Genomic DNA, 20,431 nt, shown 5'->3' with positions numbered 1-20,431 from the left:
AGAAAGGGTGGGGGGGGGGGGGGGAAGAGAAAGAGAAGCTTTCAGCCTGACGACAGACCTCTCTTGGACATGAGATTGTTCAGTACTCTTTGATCCGTGTTATTATTTACAAGAGGTCTTTTCTACCTGGTTTAGCACAAACCTCGTAGGATATTTCTTACATTTACTGAAATGCAGGTAAACAAAATGCAAAATAAAGCACAGTTTATGACAAACATGAATACTAAGTAATCTTCAAAGCTAAGTTTTGTGACTCTAATGATGCTGCCATTGAGTCAAACAATGCATTAACAGGGTAGTGTGTACACAGCTCACCTGTTGATTTGGATGGAATAACAGTACTTAGCTATTTTCATAGGCACTTTCCAGCGTATTTACCTAAAAACCTTTACTCATGTGCCTTTAAACTTAATTTTATCTATTTGGATTATCATTGCATTTACTCCACACAATATCACACAGCCTGCAATCAGAGTAGGTGGAGGTAAAACTCCAGTGTAATTGCCGGTTTTTTTGGTTTGGTACCAGTGGCAGGATCATCTGGAGTCCTCTATTTTGCTTTTTCTGGACAAAACTGATTTACATTTTTGTGATCTTTAGCAAAAATACATTTAAAAACCACAGGGGGACATACAAAATCAAATATATTGGGGAAATCTCTCATATTCTTCACTCTGCACCTTTCAAACTAAAATCTTGCCATATTTATTGGGTTAAGAGAGGCTTAGTTCTAATCATGCTAACTCAAGTGAATTAAGGATAAGACACTGAAAATAAACTAACTTGATTTAGCCTGGAGAAAAGGAGGCTGAGGGGAGACATTAGAAAGATGGCAAATATCTCACACAGGACCTACTCTTAACCTGTACATAGCTTCTTTTTTTATTTTGACCAGAGAAGCTCCCTCTGTATTCCAGCTGGGGTAGCTATCTCTATGGCTGGTTTCCTAACATGAAAGTAAGTTAAATACAACAAATCAAAAGCTCTCATTCATACTTAAGATCAAACCAAGGTTCCCCACTGCTTCACTGATATACATAGCACTTTCTAGCGTTTGTTTCTTGGGTAAGTATTGCCGCAGTACTGGTCTATAATACTTCCTGCTAATTATTAACACACTACTAGTATCTGTGACTGCTATTACATGCTGCTGTTGCAGTATCTACCATGCCAAAAAGACAATTCTCAATAAAATCTCTCTGATTGCACTCAGGAGGTTTAGCAACAAAACAGAGTCAAAAGGTTACAGGAAAAAGGAGATGTGAGGAAACTCTTCAGTCTGATTGCTGTCTTCTCCATAGACCAAAGTAATTTTCTGTAAGTCATCTCCATATCTACAGTCTTTATTCCAGTGCTTTACAGGCTTTGCAACTGTCAGAGTCAAAAAAGCACAGAATGGTTTTTTTTATTGCATGCTCCTGTGATGGTCTTAGTTTATAATCAACCTTTCAGGAAGCCCTGAGCAGCAGCAAATTGTTCAAAAGACTCCCCAAGTCGTGGTAGAATTATTCCACGCAGTGGTAGTATCCAATTAATCAGAATAACCGAAAGCACTCAACAGCCAGCAGGGATTTTCTAATTAAGACTCTTCCAATGTAGTGAATCATTTTGCAAATTGAAATTTATTTTAAAAATAACTTAGCTGAAGCAAAATAGAAGAGTGGGGTTTTTTGTGTGAGGTTTGTTTTTTTAAAATCAAAAGTATATGAAAATTCGATTTCTAGAGCTTCCAAAGGTACAGCCTGGTCACTGTCTAGATTGAGAGACCAGAAATAGGAGTACTGACTGAGGTGAGATCACAGGGTTCCCTAAGTAGCCATGTTACCTTTGGAAGTCACTTACAGACCAATTTTGCAAGAGCAGATAATGATTCTGCTGGGTGACACCCTAAGCCTGACATTCAGGAGATGGTGAACATCCATCTGTATGGCTTTTCAGGACAGACAGCCAAAACTCACTCATAATTTCTGATAATTTCAGCTGTGTGGACATATACACACATCACAACCATTGCTCCTTTTGCGATTACCTTCACGTACTCTAGCTTCTTTTACTGTTTCCTTCGCTCTTTGGACTTTAGAAATCTAAATCACAAGCTGTTCAGACAACTTCAGACACAATGAAGAGTGACTTATGCAGATGTGTTGAAGGCTTCCAAATGCTGGGGAAGCACAATTCCAAATATTGATCCATAATGCACAACACAAGCTCATCTCGAGTTTAAAATTCAACTAAAATTATTATGTCAGGGAAGAAGAAAAGAATGGTAAATTAGTTCAAGACATAGCTAAGGAAACCACTCTAGAAATTAGAAGCATTATAGACACAAAGTAAATTGTTACAGCAAAAAGCAAAATTACATAGTCTTGACTAGTCTAAGACTGGCCAGTGTCTAGAGAAAGACCAGAAATAGGTTCAGAAACTCCATGGCGTCGGAGAACTTTCCATTCATTGCCCAAAGGATGTTGACACTGGCTTAAATGCAGAAAAATTTATTCATCAGGTCCATAGCTGACAGCATACATGGGCTTCAAAGTTAATTTAGATATTAAAAAAGCAAAAGAGAGAGAGAGAATGGAAATAGGAAAAACTCCGCCCCATGGTGACAGGGAGGGGAAGCAATGGGGTATCAAGACAAATGTCCTCCCCTTGGTGTCCTTGCCAGTGCAGCAGGTGATGATGGTGAAGATGATGAGGCTGATGATGACTTTCACTATGCTCTTCCCTAGTAAGAATAGAACTTTTCATCAGGACCGGCTCAAATGCCCCGTTTCCCACACACACTTAGGACATTCAGCTCTGCCTGGAGCACACCTCATCAGGTGGAAGAGCTGCACATCATTCATTGTTAAGCTTAGTACACATTAGGAGATGCTTATCAGATTGGGAGATGCTTATCAGATTTTTAAATAGCTATTACCTACTTTGATATTCACAAAGTCTTGTTCTTCCTCCCAGTGTTAAACTAAAGGTGACAAAACAAGAGGTTGGAGAAGGCAGGGGAAAGAAGGGGAGATTTTTTCCATTGGTGGCAATCACTTGTGTGTGTAAAATTAAAGATGTTAAACAAGTTTAATGATGAAAGTATCAAAGTTTAAGAGAAATGATTGTGCAATCAGATTAAACTAAGTGGTTAAAGCACCTGTCACTTAATAAGGCCAGGCACCAAAAAACCTCAGCACAATATGCCAATATGCTTGTCCCAGAGTAAGGTAGTTCAATTCAAGTATCACCCCTGCACACGATGGCTGGTACTCCATTATCAGGTGCAAAAGACATTTATTTCATTTTAATCTGAATAGAGGTGCTGACACTGAATAAGAGCGATCATTTAAAGCAGATTTATGTAAATGAATGCAAGTTTGTGTGTAAACACAGCTTACAAATGATAACGTATAAATTAGTTAGTATATTGCCTGAATAAGAAGAGACACCAGATAAAAGCTTTGCTCTTAGATATGAGAGATAATGTATTAGGTAAATAATCTCAACTATTACTTTGCAAAGCAAAATTGTGTACAAAAATGGATACTGCTTTTTCTTTTTTTTTTTTTTTTAAACAGGAAGGCTGACCTTTTGGGATAATTTGCTATCTGTCCCAGAGAACCCATCTTTGAAAGATGACTAGATAAACACATTTCATTTGTTGCACAACAAAAGTAGGTTCTTCTTTAGCATGCTTGGATAAGTCAGTGGTAAAGCTAAGCACATCAAGTCCATGTCTAAAATAAAACAACAAAGATATTTGAGAAATTCTATTCCTTAAAAGCAAACAATTAAACAAAAAAAATACTTTAAAGAGATGCTGCTGCTACCTTATATTGATCATGCTGTACTTTATGGTAGCAACTGAGAATATATGGAAATGCAGTAGCCTTTTTGCCACCTTATGCTCCAACACAGACCGCACAGAGACATTTACTTGCAGTATGGTACGTGTAGAATTAGTTCATGTTCAGGCTATTCTTACTGCTTGGGTTTACACATTCTTTTTACCCTGCAGCAACAGAAGCCAGCCATCTCACCCCAAGCTGCCACACCAGCTTCAGACATAATCTACTTTTGCACTAGACTTGGATATACAGCACAGAAAGCATAGAGAGTCAGTTTTCAACAATTTAAAAAAGGAGTGGTCTCATTCTTCCAGAGTAGTATTATTGGATAGATATGACCATACAATATATGAAGATGGCCTTGACCAAAGACAGAAGCAGACTCAAAGCCTGCTTGTCTCCCAGTCCACAGGGACGCCTTGCAGACAGCCTGCAAGCAGCCTAATTCACCTAGGGACAGACCTGAATCAGGTCTCCCTCCAGCCCTTCAAACAAAAATCAAAGAAATTCTCTCTCAGATATCAGATTCTCAGGACTGCAAAGTTACCTGCTCTCTGAAAACAGCAGAATGTATGGGCAGAGACCGTTAACAACACTTCATCAATGATGCTAAGATACATGGAATGGTAACATTATTCACAGACTACTATGCAAATAGCTATCACCTTTGTTAGCGCTCTACATGACATTAAAGGAAGAAAAGACCACTTAGTAGCAACATATATAGATACCAGAGCCTCTAGGGCTGTATGTGCCCTTCATAGACATTTCCACATATAAATTATTTGTTTTAGACCCTATCACATAGAAATGTCTTTGACCATGTAACCTGTGTTTTTGGTCACAAAACGATCACCTCTGACCACTGGATTAGCCCCAACAAATATAAGGTATCCTGAGACAGCTATTTATTTGGATCTCTCCACATTATGCTCTAAGAAATTACTGAAGAAACAGAATGCAAAGAGAAGTTCAGTGTTTTTCAGCTCCTTTGGAACCTGAAGTGCAATTTTACTTCCTTAAATGCTTAAAATAATCAAAATAAGTCTCCAGAGGCTGGTACCACATCATGCAGTATCAGCCTTTGCCAATTGCATGGGTGTTTTAGTATCTCCTTTAACCAGATTCTTTTCTTCTGCTGACTGTGTTTTAAAAACTGAATAAAACAAAAGGATATCTTTGCTGTCCTATTACAGAGGCTTGTTACACTCAGAAAATTTTTAGTGTGGTGGCAATTTATTTCTTTTTTCAAATTAAATTGCACACATAGAATACTGAACTTAGCTAAATCTAGCATGAACACTAGAGAACTGTACTGGACGAAAATAAGGATAATAGATAAAAATTTTTATGAGTGAAGCAAAAGAACATTCTGTAATACGCTACTGAGTTCTGCAGCTTTGTCTGTAAGTATTATAGTAATTCTGCTGACCTGTACATGATGTTCCTTGCAATGTTCCCTTTTTCTATTAACGCATCAATGTTTGGGTGAAGCGAGCAAAGAATGGTATTTTTTAAAACATGTCCTCCAAAAAAAATGGACATGTTAAAGACCAGTGTTATGTTGCAACATTCCACTGTAATTTCCTGATGATAGGTAGTCATATACACAGTGTTACTGTACAGGTATGTGTAGCTTCCCAGACTTATCCTACACAAGATGGAGACATGATACATAACAGATGTATCTGCTAAAAAACAGATGGATGCTACATCCAGCCATCACAGGGTATGTGTGCACTCCAAACAAAAGCAAATGAATGCTTATCTCTCCGTGGTGGGAATACAGATAGCAAACAAAGGGCAATCAAGCAGGGCATGTGGCTTAGCTGTTTTGCCCAGGGAAGACCGGAACGGTGGGAAGGCAAGCAAGATTGTTGAGTTCGGGGCTGGCCTGCTTCCTTCAGTGGTCATGTTCTTGGGGTAAGTGGGAGTTTGCTGAGGCTGCTCTGAGTATTTACCAAGTGACTGCTGTGGAGGATGTGAGAGGCTGGGATGAGAAGAGGTCTGCAAGGTGATCCCTTGATCCTGACAAGGGGGCTGAGCGTACCCAGGGCAGACGCAACAACAGGACAAAAGGCAGAAGCTAAATAACCAGAAGAGCATAGTGAACAGGGGTAGCCAAGATGGAAGACTGCACTGGCAAATGTACAGATGAGCTTGCTTCTTCACACACACTTACTCACATGTGCACAGATTCACTCCTCAGTTTATCTCATATAGGCTACATCTTACTTCACTGCTAAGCATCTTAGAAAGGGTACAGTACAGTAGAAGGACAACAATCTTAACCCCTGAGGCAAAAGACAAGCTAAACTAACAAAACTTTTCAAAAACTAACATGTTAAGCTCAACATGCCAGTCCAAGTCCAGGAACAGAAAGTGCTGCTGGCTGGAGTGCAGCATGTGTGACTACTTGTTCAGGGGCAGGCGGGGTGGTTTGTGTGTACGTACAAGGAGTTCCTGGCCCGCATCCTCTTCAGGTGGGAAATGGCTAAACTGGAACAGCTAAGAGAAATAAAAAGGCTCCAGATGAGGCCTGCAGGGACACTGCTGCGCAGTCTCACCACTGCAGCAGCTCTCGTGCCGGGGATGCAAGTCTCAGGGAGGCACAGTATCCGTCTGGGCAAGAGTGTCCTCTTGCACACTAGATGTGCCTGCAGTAGAAAGGACTCCAAGGAGAGGAAGCAGTAGTGGCAGAAGGTTGCTTTACTAGGCACAGAGCTAGCTGGCTTTGACACATCAGAGAGGAAGGACTGCAGGGTAACTTGCCTGTCAGGTGCAAAGAGAGCGGACCTCCTGGGATTTCAGATAGCTCACAAGGAAGAACAAGGTCAATGGTTAGCCTGTATCAGTACTGACGACACAGGGAGTGTCGGAGGGATGTTCTGGAGGCTCAGTTCAGGTGACCAACCAGGATACCGAAGCCCAAAACCTTCAGAACCAGTCATTAAGAGACTTATTAAGAGCTCTATAAGCTAAGGGCAGGCAGAGATCTGGAGTCTCAGTGCATGAATGAGATGGTGATGCTGAGAAGTGGGATTTAGATACGTTAAGAAATGGGGTATCTTTCAGGACAAGACAGACCTGTAAAAGGCTGACTGCACCTTAACCAAACTGGAGTCAGGCTGAAAATTGCAGGAACACATTTAAACTGAAAGCTGGGGAAAGCCAAGAGGCATAAGGGAGCACCTGATTCAGACTGACACAGTCCCAAAGGGGTTGTAGCTAATGCTCCTCTGAAAAGGCTAAGGGAAATAAAATGCCTAATACAACAAATAGAAAAAAATCAGACTACCCTCTCTGTTCTAGATACTCCCTAAAACAACAGGTATTAAATTGAAACAATAACAAAACCCATCCTACCTCAGTATTTTCCACTTTTTCCAATTAATTCAGGCAATAGCAGTAGAAAATGTATTTTGGCCCCTTGTATGACTGACTTTGTTGTTTATTCTACAGTATCAGAGAAATGACCCAGTTATGCCATAAGAAATACAGGTACACAACAAAAGTATGGCCCACTGGAGCCTAAACACAAGCCAAGTGACACAAGGTATGGAAAAAAGATACAAGAGCTTACACGAGAAGCAAGATCACTTTGTATTTTATCAGTCTTCTGGAAGAAATTGTTGAATTCTTGCATGGAATTGCTTTGACAGACAAGAGAGTAAGTCGAAGGTGGTAGAAAAAAGCAGGCTAAAAACAGAGCCTCTGTCCCCCAAAAAATTACAGGCTTTTTTTTTCCCCCAAGAGAAGTGGCAGAACAGAAGGAAGGACCACATTTGTCAGGAAGTAAGCCAGACTATTCATGATGGAGAAGAATGTAAATTACAGTGTTGAATATCACAACTAATAAAGCATTTTAAAAGGCAGCAGCCCACAGCAATCTCCCAGCAATCCCCAATGACAGCAAAAGACCATAAGCAGAGAACAAGACCATTAGAGCTCTCCCTGCCATCACCATTTCAGCTTCACTACTGCTTTTGTTACTACCATAACCGCAATGTGCATTGTCTGGCTGATCTAATGTCATACCATAGGCGATTTCCTATCCAGCCATCCTTCCAATCCAGGATATTCTCCTTGTTGCAATGTTTCTATGAAAGCTGGCTGACTACAAGGCACTAGTTCTTGTCCCTGCTTCCAGCTGCTAAATCTAATTTAAGTATGCTAAAATTAAAAAAAAAAAAAAGCTTACAAGTAGCAGTACTGTTCGGAAAGCATGAGGCTGTGCTTCCTAAAGGGACAGCATTTAATCAGCAGTGAAATAAAGACAGGAACAATACAATAATTGTTTCACTGGTATTTCTGCCATTTGCAACCTTTCTAGCAGTACCTAGCCCACTCAGAACATTTTGAGAACTCCTTCTGTGTTAGATATTGAGAGAGCAAGAACAGGAAACGTAACACAGAGCAGTCCAAATTCTTTGGCTTTCCAGTTCAGCTTTTGCCCCAGTGACCACCTATACTGGGCACCCAAGAATGCAGAGTCATTTATAAATTCTGTGATGGGCCGGGAGGAGGTGCAGGGCATGGATCAAAAGTACAGCAGGAAAACAAAACATTATATTGATCATTTGGGAATTTTTCCTTAAACATATACAGGATGTATATAAAATCCACTTTCATTTTTCTCTGCAAAACATTTCACATTGATATTCCCACTAGTACACATACAATCTACCATATGATCTCAGCACCTCATCGTACCCAAATTATCAGAAAGAAGTGCAGTTTGTAGCTTATATTAGGAAATGCGATTACAGGCTCACCTCCATGAAGACGAAGGAGCCGAGAGACACAACAGCAGGTGTGGGAACCCCAGTAGCCTCCTCAGAGAAAGGAGCCCCTGCCCCACCCCCTCCCCGGGCTGTCACAGAGAAGCCTCAGCCCCACGGGCCTGGGGTGGTCCCCATCCGTGAGTCCGTGGGAGAGGCTCTCCAGTCTCCTCTCAGACTGAGGGGGTTTAGACCAGCAGTATAGGAGGCATTGTGGGATGCAGGGGAAGACCATTTTGGGATTGTATGAAACTTATTATGAGGTGCTTAGGCTAGGTACCAAAGGTGGGGAAAGGGAGAATTCAACATGCTTTGGGAAGGAACAAGTGCAGAAGACTAGAGGAAAAAGGGGATAAAAACCATCTATAAACTGGCATTTGGTCAGTACGCTTGTCGGGCCATGTCCTGCACCTGGTCAGCACAGTCCATCCCATATTCTCATTAAACCCCATTTCCAACTCTTCCCATGGGTGAGGGGCTCTCTGCTCCATGGGTCTGTGTGCATACAGAGGTCCACGTGCAGTAACTGGAGGCAGACCACAAGACATCAGGGCCCACACATGAGGAGTGGCAACAACTGGAGAGATCAGAGAGTGCACATTTGTGTGGGTGTGCATGTCAGTGTGTCATCACTACTGAACATGCAGCCAGACTACCCAGCAAGCAGGATAAGATGCTTAGAAGACAAGTATTGGTGTGGCCATAAATCTGGGACAGATAACCAAGAGGGACAAGAGGGCTCTGAAAGTTGGTTAGTGGAGGACCAGAAGGTCCAAGCCAGCTATTGGAGAGACCTTGGGATTTGGAAGCCAGCTACTGGTAAGGTCATACATCCAGGCCAGCCACTGGAGAGACACATCTACATCTGTGTGTCTGTGTGTGAGGCAACTGGGAGACCAGAGGATCCTGGGCCAGCTACTGGGTAGACTGAGTGACTAAGACCAGCTACTACAGAGGCATCCACACTGATGTGCATATATGTATATGCTTATGCATTTTATACTAATGGGCTTTCATCCTGAGCAGCCAGAGAGCGGAAGAGGACGAGGCCATTGGTACTCCTTGTGTTTGCATGAGTGCTGCATTTTCTTTCTGTGTCTGTGTGGCTGCTCGTGCATATATGTACATGTGTATTGTGTGCATGTGTGCCTCTTGGGAATGTGTGCTCAGCTTTGCTATGGCTGGACCCGAGGACATGGAGCTGCAGCAGGCTCACCTCTATCAGCCTATAGGATTCAGCAGCACCTAAACACTTACCAGCATCTTTTCTGGGGATGAGTGGGAGAAAAGTATACAATTTCCTAGATCTTGAAAAATGTTCCCAATAAGTGGCAAACGTACTTTTTCCAACACCACACAAATAAGAAATTAATTATTACAGAAGAACAGAAAGGAATAAAAACCTCATTTAAGTGCTCATGGTGCCTGCTCAACAGCAAGCCAATAAATGAGATCTGTAACAGAACTAACACCATTTAAAATTCTTCCTAAGTGCTTGGGTTCGCTCATGCCTGCAACGCTAACTTACTGGTCATAATATCCAACGCAAAATCTTGATACATCTAAGCTTTCACTGAAGTTCAAAACACTCAGTGATATATACACCAGCTGGCATTTGACCAAATGTAACTCATAATGAAAAGCAAAACATGACATCCAGTCACTTAGTTAAACAGCTCCGGTTCATAGCTGTCAAAAAAGAATTAAAATTGTCATTAAAGCATTCAAATGGGGACTACAGACAGTAAAATGACTGGTATCAATCAGTTTCACCCTAAACAGGGATCAGTTTAACGTTCTTGACAGACGATGTTCAAAGACATCGATTAACCCCCTCGGCATTTGTCTGGGGAACGCTCTAGCATCCCCAGAGTATCAGGCACTTGTATTTCAGGTATAAATCATTACATCTCACACAATTCCAGACTGGGTAAATCACTATTTTCCCAATGCCTCCCTTTTAAACACGGCAGTGCTATTTGAGTAGCCCCTCAGCCAGAGCCAGACAAGGCACGGCTGCTGAAGCAGGGAAAGAAGAGAGGTCTCCATAGCAACGGGGACTGCAGAGGCGCTCACAACCTCTCTTCATCCCTAAACTCAATTTTTCTTCCAAAGAGAATTGCTTAGTCGTTCACCTGAAAACACATAAAATGCAAAAGCATAATACTTATTCCACAGACTTTATCAAGGGTGCAACCTGAACTGGGCTTATTGCTGCAGGGTCCATTATTCCTGAGGCTTGGAATCACCCATACAAAAATGCAGGGGAAAATTATTACCATAATGTTACAATACTGTAGTATGTTATTACTATGCAATTATTATTACATGCAAATATTACCACTCATATAATTACATTTGCCTGATGCTTTGTCCTAGATTTGATTTTCAGTCACTTTTTGCTTTGCCAAACTTTAACTATTCCAGCTAATCAGCAACAAAGTTAATCTATGCAAAGCACCTGGTTTAGAAGATTTCATACAAAACATTTCCAATTTTTCTAAGAGTAACACCAGTAGCAACAAAATATCATCCTTCCCACCTCCAGACCTGAGGTTTTTTTCCTCCTCAGATGATTCTACCCTTTTTGAGAGCGGGGCTACAAATTTTTCCTGGAGCTATTGCAGACATGCTCCTCGTTCTTTAAAAATTCTCTCAGTCTAGCCTTTAATCATATACCTGCAGTATTTTTTACTGCAAGATTCCCTGCTTCATCCTTTATAGAAGATGTCTGTGGCAAACTTCACTGGTAGCTATTCCAAGATACAAATATTTTTTCCTTATGCTAGTATACATTTGCCTTTACAAACACGCTACCTAGACTGCCAGTTACTTTAGGATTGCATTCCAGAAGGGATCTATGATCTATACCTTGATAAATTAGCTGCTGTAACAATTTCATTTTAGATCTCTGTGTACAAATGTCAAGACAGGGAGATGAAAATCAGTTTCAAGGGCAGGGAGAGACTGGAGCCAAACAGCTGATGGGAAATCCTCAGGAAAGGGGGCGAGCCTGAAGCCTGGCCTCTTCTTGTCCTGCAGGACTGGAAAGGCAGCAGGGTTCACTTTTCACTTGGAAATCTGGTATTTGTTTCAAAGTGCACTTTGATGCACCTCCCTTTGATATCATCACAGTGTGGTTAGAAACTAGGAGGTAACCAATCTAACCCACAGCTTTCAAAAAAGTCCTATAACCACTAGAATAGAGTTTAAACTGTATCAGAGCATCCTCAGCCTTTCCAGTGAAATTTCCTTCTGTACAAGACAGCTTTGGGAAGATAAAAGAGCAAATAACAAATAACCCCATTCCCCAAAACCCAATAGGCACTGATCTACAAGGTCCGGGAAAGTTTCCTGGATTTGGGAATATTTGGGATACTTTTTGTGCATTTTTTACTAACTGTAAGATGCATACTCAGTCTGGGGAGTAGACACTGGCACTGAGGACATCTCTTTCATGTTATAATTTTCATCAATTGTCTAGTGTGGGATTTTTTTCCTCAATGTCTGCAGAGAACGATTCCTTTAAAGAAGAAATTCATGCAGTTTTATCTACATGGCTAACATGAAAATTGTGAACAGACTCAAATAACCTCAGAAGCACATGCAGACTCTCAGACCTGGGAAATATGAAAAGAATAGAAACTACAAACCATGATAATGGGATATAATCTCACCTAGGCCTAACATGACACAAACATTCAGCCACACCCATGCTACAATCAGTAAAAGCACAACTCATATAAGCTTCCCCATTCAACTGCAGTTAATGGCATGTAAATTTGTACGTAAATAAGTCAATTGTGGAAAAATCCATGTTAAGAGTGACAGAGCCCATATCCTGATCTCACTCAAAGCTGTTATTTCTGGGCTTCCTTTCCCTTCTCCTGAGGATAACAGAAGGCGCTATTGTCCATTGCATTCCACCTATCAATTTTATCTCCCTTTCAAGCTAAGCTCACTGTGCATGCTGGCTACAAGTGCTCTTCGGAGAGCCTCTTCCTCATTTCCAAGATCCCCTCCCACTGCTTGCGCTCAACTGAAAGCAGCTGCAGCCACCTCCAGCGACCTCTCCCCACCAAAGCGCAGAATATTCCCTCTTCCTTCTGTCAAAGGTTTGGTTGATGTGCTAAAGTAATAATTAGTCTCTGCAGATTGATTACCTCTAATGGCCAGAGAAAAATATCCTTTGTAGAGCAATATTGCTGTATTCCTATATTCACTGCAAATCTGATCTCAAGAATCTTCTTTGATAAAAAGGAAGCTGTTAAAAATTTACTCGCTTTGAAAAGGAGTCCTGTGTCATTCCAAGCTTTTTTAAAAAAAAAGCATCTTCAATTTGCCATTCATCAGTTGCCACCTATTTAAAAGTTATTGTCCACATGTATCCTTTTTCAAACTAGTGACAGCCACAAGAGTAAAAGCAGTAACTCCATATTCTTCTAAACCAAATAGCTAATATTTTTTTCCACAGTTACCATGTTCAAATACTTCTCATAAACTGTTTATTCATTTTGAATAGCAGCCAAGAATACACTAGAGCTTTTCATGCAGGAGGAGGGGCTGAAGGGAAGAAATTATCTGAATTAAAAAATACTATAAATTTCAGGTTACAAATTTAAATTCTTAAATCCAATGAAAAACAACCTATAAACTTTGCTCTACCCCTTTGACCTCAGACTGAAAGATCTGAAGCCTCTATTTCTTCTGACTGTGAGTGTGCGACGAGTAACACCAACAGCATTGGTGATCCCTCTTTGCAGCCTGGCTGCTCTGCTGTGCATCACTGAAACATACTACAGGATTAGTTGCAGTCCTACCATGCTGTAGTTAATCCTCACAGCATGCTCTCTACATTAGAAGCCCAAACAGCCTGAGATACACCCCATGGAAGAGTGAGACGACTGCATGAGCTCCATCTCGCTATACGGTCTTCACAATGAGAGAATAAACAAGAGAAAACCTAGAATGCACCCAGTTTACACAGGTCTCAGAGGGGGGAGAATGGAAAACAAAAACCAAGAAACACTTTCCTAGGGTAATATAACAGAATTGCTGCATAGCATGCTTCTCAAAGGACGGAAATTTCTTTACCTTAGGGTCCTCTTATTTGTAAAGCCAATGCAGACACAGTGTCACATGCAGCTCCCAGTCTCTTAGTCATTATGAGAGAAGCCAGCAGATTCTCACTTTCCTGACCTGTTGATGTCAGTCAGTCAACTCAGTCTTCTCTTGTCAACTCACAGTCTTCTCTTCACCGCAGTAGCAGGCAACAAAAACCGGTCTCCCTTTGAAAGGCTCCTGAACTTTCTGGTTCCTGTCCTTGCCCCGTGAGCACAAGCCCTACCTGTACACCGCAAAGGTACAGGCAAGCTAGCACAATGACAGAGGTCATGGGTACAACCATCAGTGGCCTGCATTGCCCTGGGACACGCTGACCATTATGATCACAACAAATCATACAAAAGCTGAAGCCTGACTATCCTCCAGCAAGAGGAACCAACTTCCAATGGACATGGGAACACTACAATTTTTCCTTCTCTACAATTCCAATGGAACTTGTCAGTCCTCTTCCAAATAAATCCCTACACAAACAGCAAAACTCATCAAATCTCTTTTTTTGATTTGAAGAAGAAAAAAGAAAAATCCCAAGCAGAACTGTACTTTCCACTCAAAGAGGATCAACTTTAGAAACTGCATGAAAACCTGTGCTTTTGTTATGAATTTGTATCACTGATGGCACTCTGCTACTACGGCAATAGGTGGCAGAAGAACATTGTGAAGTGGGCAGACTCGGGAGAAAGACTCTGAAACAAGAACCTAGAGAAAAACAGGGTAACATGCCCAAAAAAATCATGAGGACGGAGAATATGGTCTCCATCTTCAAAACTGTAGTAATTTGAAGAGGCAGTAGTTCTAAACCTAAATTTTATTTTATCCTTCCTTTTATCAACTTCACATGAACAACACCATCCCTTCAGTAGTAGCCATTTGAATCTGCCAGCTAAGGACCCTAGCCAGTATTACCGTGACTGGAAATCATCATTCACTTCCATAAGTAATCCCAACTTCGTCATCTTAGCCACATCCATTTGGTGGCAGGTGGAGGGAACTGGCCTGAAACACAGGTCAGACAAACCAAAACAGTTCCTACAGTTCTTACCAGGCAGTAAAAAACCCATCTATCCCAAGTCAGGCAGAACACACAGGGAACCACAGAGCAGATAGATCTGTGCAGGATTAGTGGAAGTGAAGCAATTCATCTCAAAGCAAATCTCTACCATTCTTGTTCTTCCATTGACAACTTCTACATCCTTTCAAAACAAGTCAGGACATGCAGAGCTAGAATCTCTTGACATCTTTTACCACATAGGATTAAGTCAACCAAAGGGAATCAGTACTGACAGCATGTATTGCATCTCATGTCACACTGCTCTCATCTGCACCATTCCAGTGGCCAGTAAAATCAGCTAGTTCTTCCCATTGATGCCTTTCACCTTCCCTCATATTTAAGGTAATGAAAGTTGCTGCACTACACACAGAAATTCAACACATTAGCTTTCCTTTTGCTAAGCCAATTAGGGGCAATTGAGGGGTCCAAAACCCAGTCATTCATATGAGAGAGTTGACAGAAGCAGCATAATTATTTTGGCTTCTATTCTCCTGTAGTAACTTTTCTTAGAAGCAACAGATTTAATCACACTGTACCTGCACAGCTACAGCCTATGCAGACTACTGAGTGCAACTCACCTGACCTCACACCAGAAACACATCTCCACACATGCACTTGTCATTCCAGAGTTCCTGAGATACCCACTCTCTTGGTTTCAGGGAGTACCAAGTACACGTGTGGATCAGGAAAGCAGTAATGAGAGGTATGGGTCTTTTCCTAGCTCTTCTGCTGATGCTCAGCACACTTGGGTTTTTTTCTGTAACATGTGCCACATTCCCTGATTCAAGCACAGTTCAAACAGTGGAACAAGAAACACCGGTGAGCAAGCTTTTTCACTGTTTCATTCTAGCCCTGCCCTGAGTTGATAGCTTACAGGCTAGGAAATGCCATTACTATGAGAATTGCCATTACCAGCCATGGAGTTGCACAGGAATACAGTGTCAGCAAGGCCTTCTAGTCTCATACATACCTGGTATCTCACCTTGTGCATTTGGTAAATAAGTTCATCAACATGTGCAAGGCATTTAAAGCCCCCCAGATGAATTCCCCAGTTCGTGCACTCAGCTAAGCATCACAGACAGAAACGGTTTGCAAATCTTGAATATACTGCCAATCCTTCCTTCATATAAGCAAACCGAGCTGCTGATCAGGATAACAAAATTGGCCAAATTCCTCCCTCCGATGCCTCCTGTCTTGTGTGGAAACCTCGTGGTAGGTTACAGCCAAAGGACTGCATCACGGGTAGTACCAGCTGGGTTCAAACTATAGAGATGTAGATTTACCCCATCTTATTCCTCAGTCCTTGAATATTAAAATCATAGGTAGTCTGCTAAGCGAGAACTTCCATACAAGCAGTGGAAGAGCAACAGTAGGAAGTTTTTTCAGACTCAAACTCACATGAACAGCTATTCAAAACTGTTGTATTTCAGCACATTATAGCTTCATTAATCCAGTAACTCATGACCAAGTTATCAGAAGAACTCTCATCTCCAACTGCCCTAAATGATAAGTGATTTTTAAAGTAATAATTATGTTTTGTCCATTCCAAACATCAAATAATCTAATTCTTTACAAAATCAGAAATTTTAACAATGAAAATTTACTACAAATTAGGACAAAAAAAAATAGGAAAAAATCTGCCAATTAGCAAGCCTCTTCGTGATACTTGTGTTTTGTTCTACCAGTCAGATCCTCTGATGTACGTGTTAAGGTCACATCCAGGTTCAAGCTTTGGCAAGCTTGTGATGACATAATCTCTTTCAAAGACAAAAGTTCTAGAATCTAGTATCATTGTTATTGCTGCCTAAAATAAATAAATAAATTGACGGTATGCTTTCAATATACTGTAAAGTAACCATAAATAAGAACAGTTTGACTCTTTCTTGCCCTCAGCAGGTATCATGAAACACTCACCATAGGACTGTCCTTTCACAACACAGCAAAAACTAGCACCAGAATTTCTCCAACTGTTAGTAGTCTCCCCACAGATCTCAAATAAGGGTCTTAAACAGAGGGAAAAAAACATAGTGTATCTCTCTCTCACAACTGATTACCACTATCACATTCTTCTGCACAGCAGGAACTCAAATTCACAACCCCGACACTGATTCTCCCCTCCTGCAGGACCCAGATCTCTCCATGATGCAGACTACTGCTTATGTCAGACCCCAGCATTCATTATCAAGACTAAGGCATGTATGTTTGTACCCCTTCAAGCTGGAAGTAGAAATCATTTCTTCTTTTTAAAGGGTAGTGCTATTTTACCCAATAGCAACGTGTCTTGGGCATGTATTGACGTTGTGGGATGTACAAGTTGTACATCCACCCAAACCAGAAAGGATTCAAACCCACACATCCTACCTCTGAGTTTCATTTCATGCTTGAGGGGAAGGATAGACCTAATTCCCCTTGAAGGGTTTCCCCTCTGTAAAGAGGAACCTGAGGCTCACTGGAACAAAGAATTGCTATTCTGCAGCTCAACGGAGGGCTCACCTGCTGGAGAAAAGAGCTGGATGCCGCCCACACTCTAAGGACCATGGCAGAGAACAAATGAAGATGACAATTTAATTAATGACATTATCTAAGCAATGCAAGCATAAGTGTGAGGTAAATATCAAGCTGTTCTCCTCTGCTGATGCAGAGATAATGTGCAGCACGTACACAAGCAAAACTTCTGTAACATATGAGGTTGAGCATGCAGGCACTGAAACCGTGAGATCTCCTGCAGATCAGGGCTTCAGCTTCTTTGTGGCTTTGCTTCCATTCAGTAAAGAGGGAATAGCTATATATTCATAGGGATGACATGGGAAGACATTTTTAAAGACCCTCAAGTTGTCAGCTGTTACAATAGTGTGTGTCATAAATGTTCTTAAAATAATGTTTTGGGGCAGCAGGGGAACTAGAAAAGAAGGCAGTTTCAAAAAAAATAGTTAAAATTGGTTTCCATCACTCTAAATTCACGAGGCCCGCTGCTAACATTTGTCATTGGACTACTGTATTTTCATATTCAAAAAACCCCATGATTTCCTCTCCTCTTTTGCTCTTTGATAAGACTGGAGAAGTTACTGATCTGGAAGCTTCACCAGCCTCCCAGCCGCCCAATCTGCAGATAAACCCCTTGTAATAGGTCCAAATATTTTCACAGAGTCCACCTCTCGAAAACAAACTGCAGGAGTCCCAAACTGTCACTTACAGTCCTGCAAAATTTATAGCTATAGTATCCTTCTGTTGGTTGTTTTTTTAAAAACTCCTAGCTGCTGAAGGCATGATTACATTACAGTGTCTATTTTCTTCTTCAAATAAAATTGGAGGATCCATGTTCATGAAAGTAAGTCTGGACATGTGACCCAAATGTACAGTCTTAAGGCTCAAAACCCAAAAGATAAAGAACTAAACTTCTGACTTTTCTCATCTAGTCTTGTTATTTTCAGGACTCTATTTGCAGGCTATCATTTTGTGCTAGGAATTATCCAATATACAGAAAAAGAGAGTCCCTTCCCCACACTACCTATGCACTAAACAGGAAAAAAAAAAGCAAGAACCATGAGGGTTACCCCCACTGGACAGAGGAATAATTGAGGTCAAAAGACTCAGTGATTTACAGCAATAACCAGTTAAGTCTAAAGCTAGCTGAGCCCAGAGCTCAGTGCTGTTCCAAGACTATGCTTACTATCTTCTTAGAAATTATTTAATCGATATTAAATATTAACAAGAAGAATTGATATTAGAATTAACTACCACGACCACAGACATGGATTTTAACATTGCTCAAGATCAGGACAAGCAAAACCAAATCCTTGATAATAAGAGCCAATGACCATCAGCAAAGTCCTACTGAACTCTCCTAAGAGAGCTGGAGATTTTCTAAGTCAAGTCTTATGTGAAAAGCCTCATCGTTTTCAGCAACCAGCTTTGAATGATCTGGATAGTAGTGCTATTTTACTGAAATCCAGCTTACTAATCTACCGAACAGTGTTAACTTGACTCACCATAAAGCTTATTTTGCCTTTTTTTTTTTTTGTAAGAAATACACATGTATTCCTAACAAAACAACATACTATAAGCACCTAGAAAGCAAATGTACACATACTCATAAAGTTATACGGCAATATATTACTAGTTTACTACCACATATCTAAAGTGTACGATTCCTACATTAAGGATAACAAGTAGGCAAGATTGCACATGGTTATACGTATTTACAGCATAAAGTACTTCCAAAGGATTAATCTAAAATCTGCAGGACACAAATACAGAATTAGTGCAGTGTGAAACAGAAATTTAGTAAAGCTTGTTTAAAACACTACACACTCTTTTCTATGATGAAAAGATCCCATTACAGTTGAAAACAAGGGTGTAATCAACTCATTTCATTTTTGCCCATTTAAATTCTGATAGAAAAGTTTACTAAGTAATACATATGTATAATGTACCAGTTCTCATCTGTGATGAAAGACATTTTATAGTAACAGCTTTTTTACATCAAAAACCCACAAGGATCTCGAAATCATACACCTGAGGACCTAAAATGCAAAAAGAAGAGTCACTAAGGCAGCAAATCATGCTAGTTACTGTTTGGTCTGCAGTCCCTGACCATAAACAAACCACATCAAGAACAACCTCCGGTAACACTCACTTACCCAGCAAAGAGCCTACAAAGATGACAATTTGCACGGTGGTAGTGAAATGCCTGTAGGTCTGCTCTTCGCCGTGCCCCTCGCTCTCCGCGGCGCCAGCCTCGCTGCCGTTCCCACCCTGCCACACCATCTGCCCAGCCGAGGCGTTCCTCATCTCCAGAGCTCTGGTGACAGCCTGGTACGGGGCATGCTCGCTTTCATTCCTTGAGATCCAGCTTTTGTCGTACCCCATGGCGAAGTTCCTGCCTTCCTGCCTGCCGCCTAATAACCACGGGTTATTGAGCCTTTGCCTTTAATGACTGAATGGGGCCCACAGGTAAAAAGGCGCTTCTGAGGATAAAGCCCCATCTCTGACACACGGAGGCATCTTCACCGCATTTCTGTGTCCCAGAAAGCAGGGCTGGCTTTTCACGTTTCTACCTTGTAAATCATAAGAGCCAGTAAAGACAAGCAGAAAATAAAGCAGCCTCCTCCTTCCAATTAGCTGTCCCGTATTTCTCGCTTCACAATACCACAGCATGTTTTAGTGCAATAAACGTGAACGAGGAAATTACAGTCCACACCACGGTTCATCTTCTCAGCCCCACCAGGTCACCTCTTGCCCACTGCGTACATGCTCGAATGCACACGGACTTACTATACACTAAAACCGGTTTGGAAAAGTTGATGGATCACAAGCTCTGTCCCCTCACTCCACTCTCTGCCTCAGCGTTAGCTTTCCTCACAACCCTGACAGAGGAAAGACATCTCTTTCCCCGTGGCACATCTCCTAGCGCTCTCTTCTTTCCTTCTGCCCACTCCTCCTGTGGTGAGCCATGGCTCCGTCCCGCGTCCCTCCTTGCTCTGCACAACACTGGACGCCAAGAAGACCCTTACACAGCGTCCAGAGAAGTAAATGACTGCTCAATGGTTTCCACTGCACTCCAGCTATTTCCCGGGCAAAATCAATTTGGTTTTGAATCCCAAGGCGGGGGACACTCGAGCCTCCAATGAAACCAAAAACCTCCG

General features: G+C 41.4%; 1 protein-coding gene across 1 annotated transcript in view; it reads right to left on the bottom strand.

Moving 5' to 3' along the window:
* GPR176 (G protein-coupled receptor 176) overlaps window positions 1–19,655 on the bottom strand; it is a 41,966-nt gene extending 22,311 nt beyond the window's left edge. The window contains exon 1 of the mRNA XM_009705735.1: window positions 19,427–19,655. Within this exon, the coding sequence (XP_009704037.1) occupies window positions 19,427–19,655 (229 nt within the window). The remainder of the gene's footprint in view (window positions 1–19,426) is intronic.
* Window positions 19,656–20,431: the final 776 nt, after the last annotated feature.

Source organism: Cariama cristata, unplaced genomic scaffold (genome assembly GCF_000690535.1).
Source record: "Cariama cristata isolate BGI_N322 unplaced genomic scaffold, ASM69053v1 scaffold18758, whole genome shotgun sequence".
NCBI classification, from domain to species: domain Eukaryota; kingdom Metazoa; phylum Chordata; class Aves; order Cariamiformes; family Cariamidae; genus Cariama; species Cariama cristata.
This window is presented reverse-complemented; position numbering and strand designations above follow the sequence as displayed.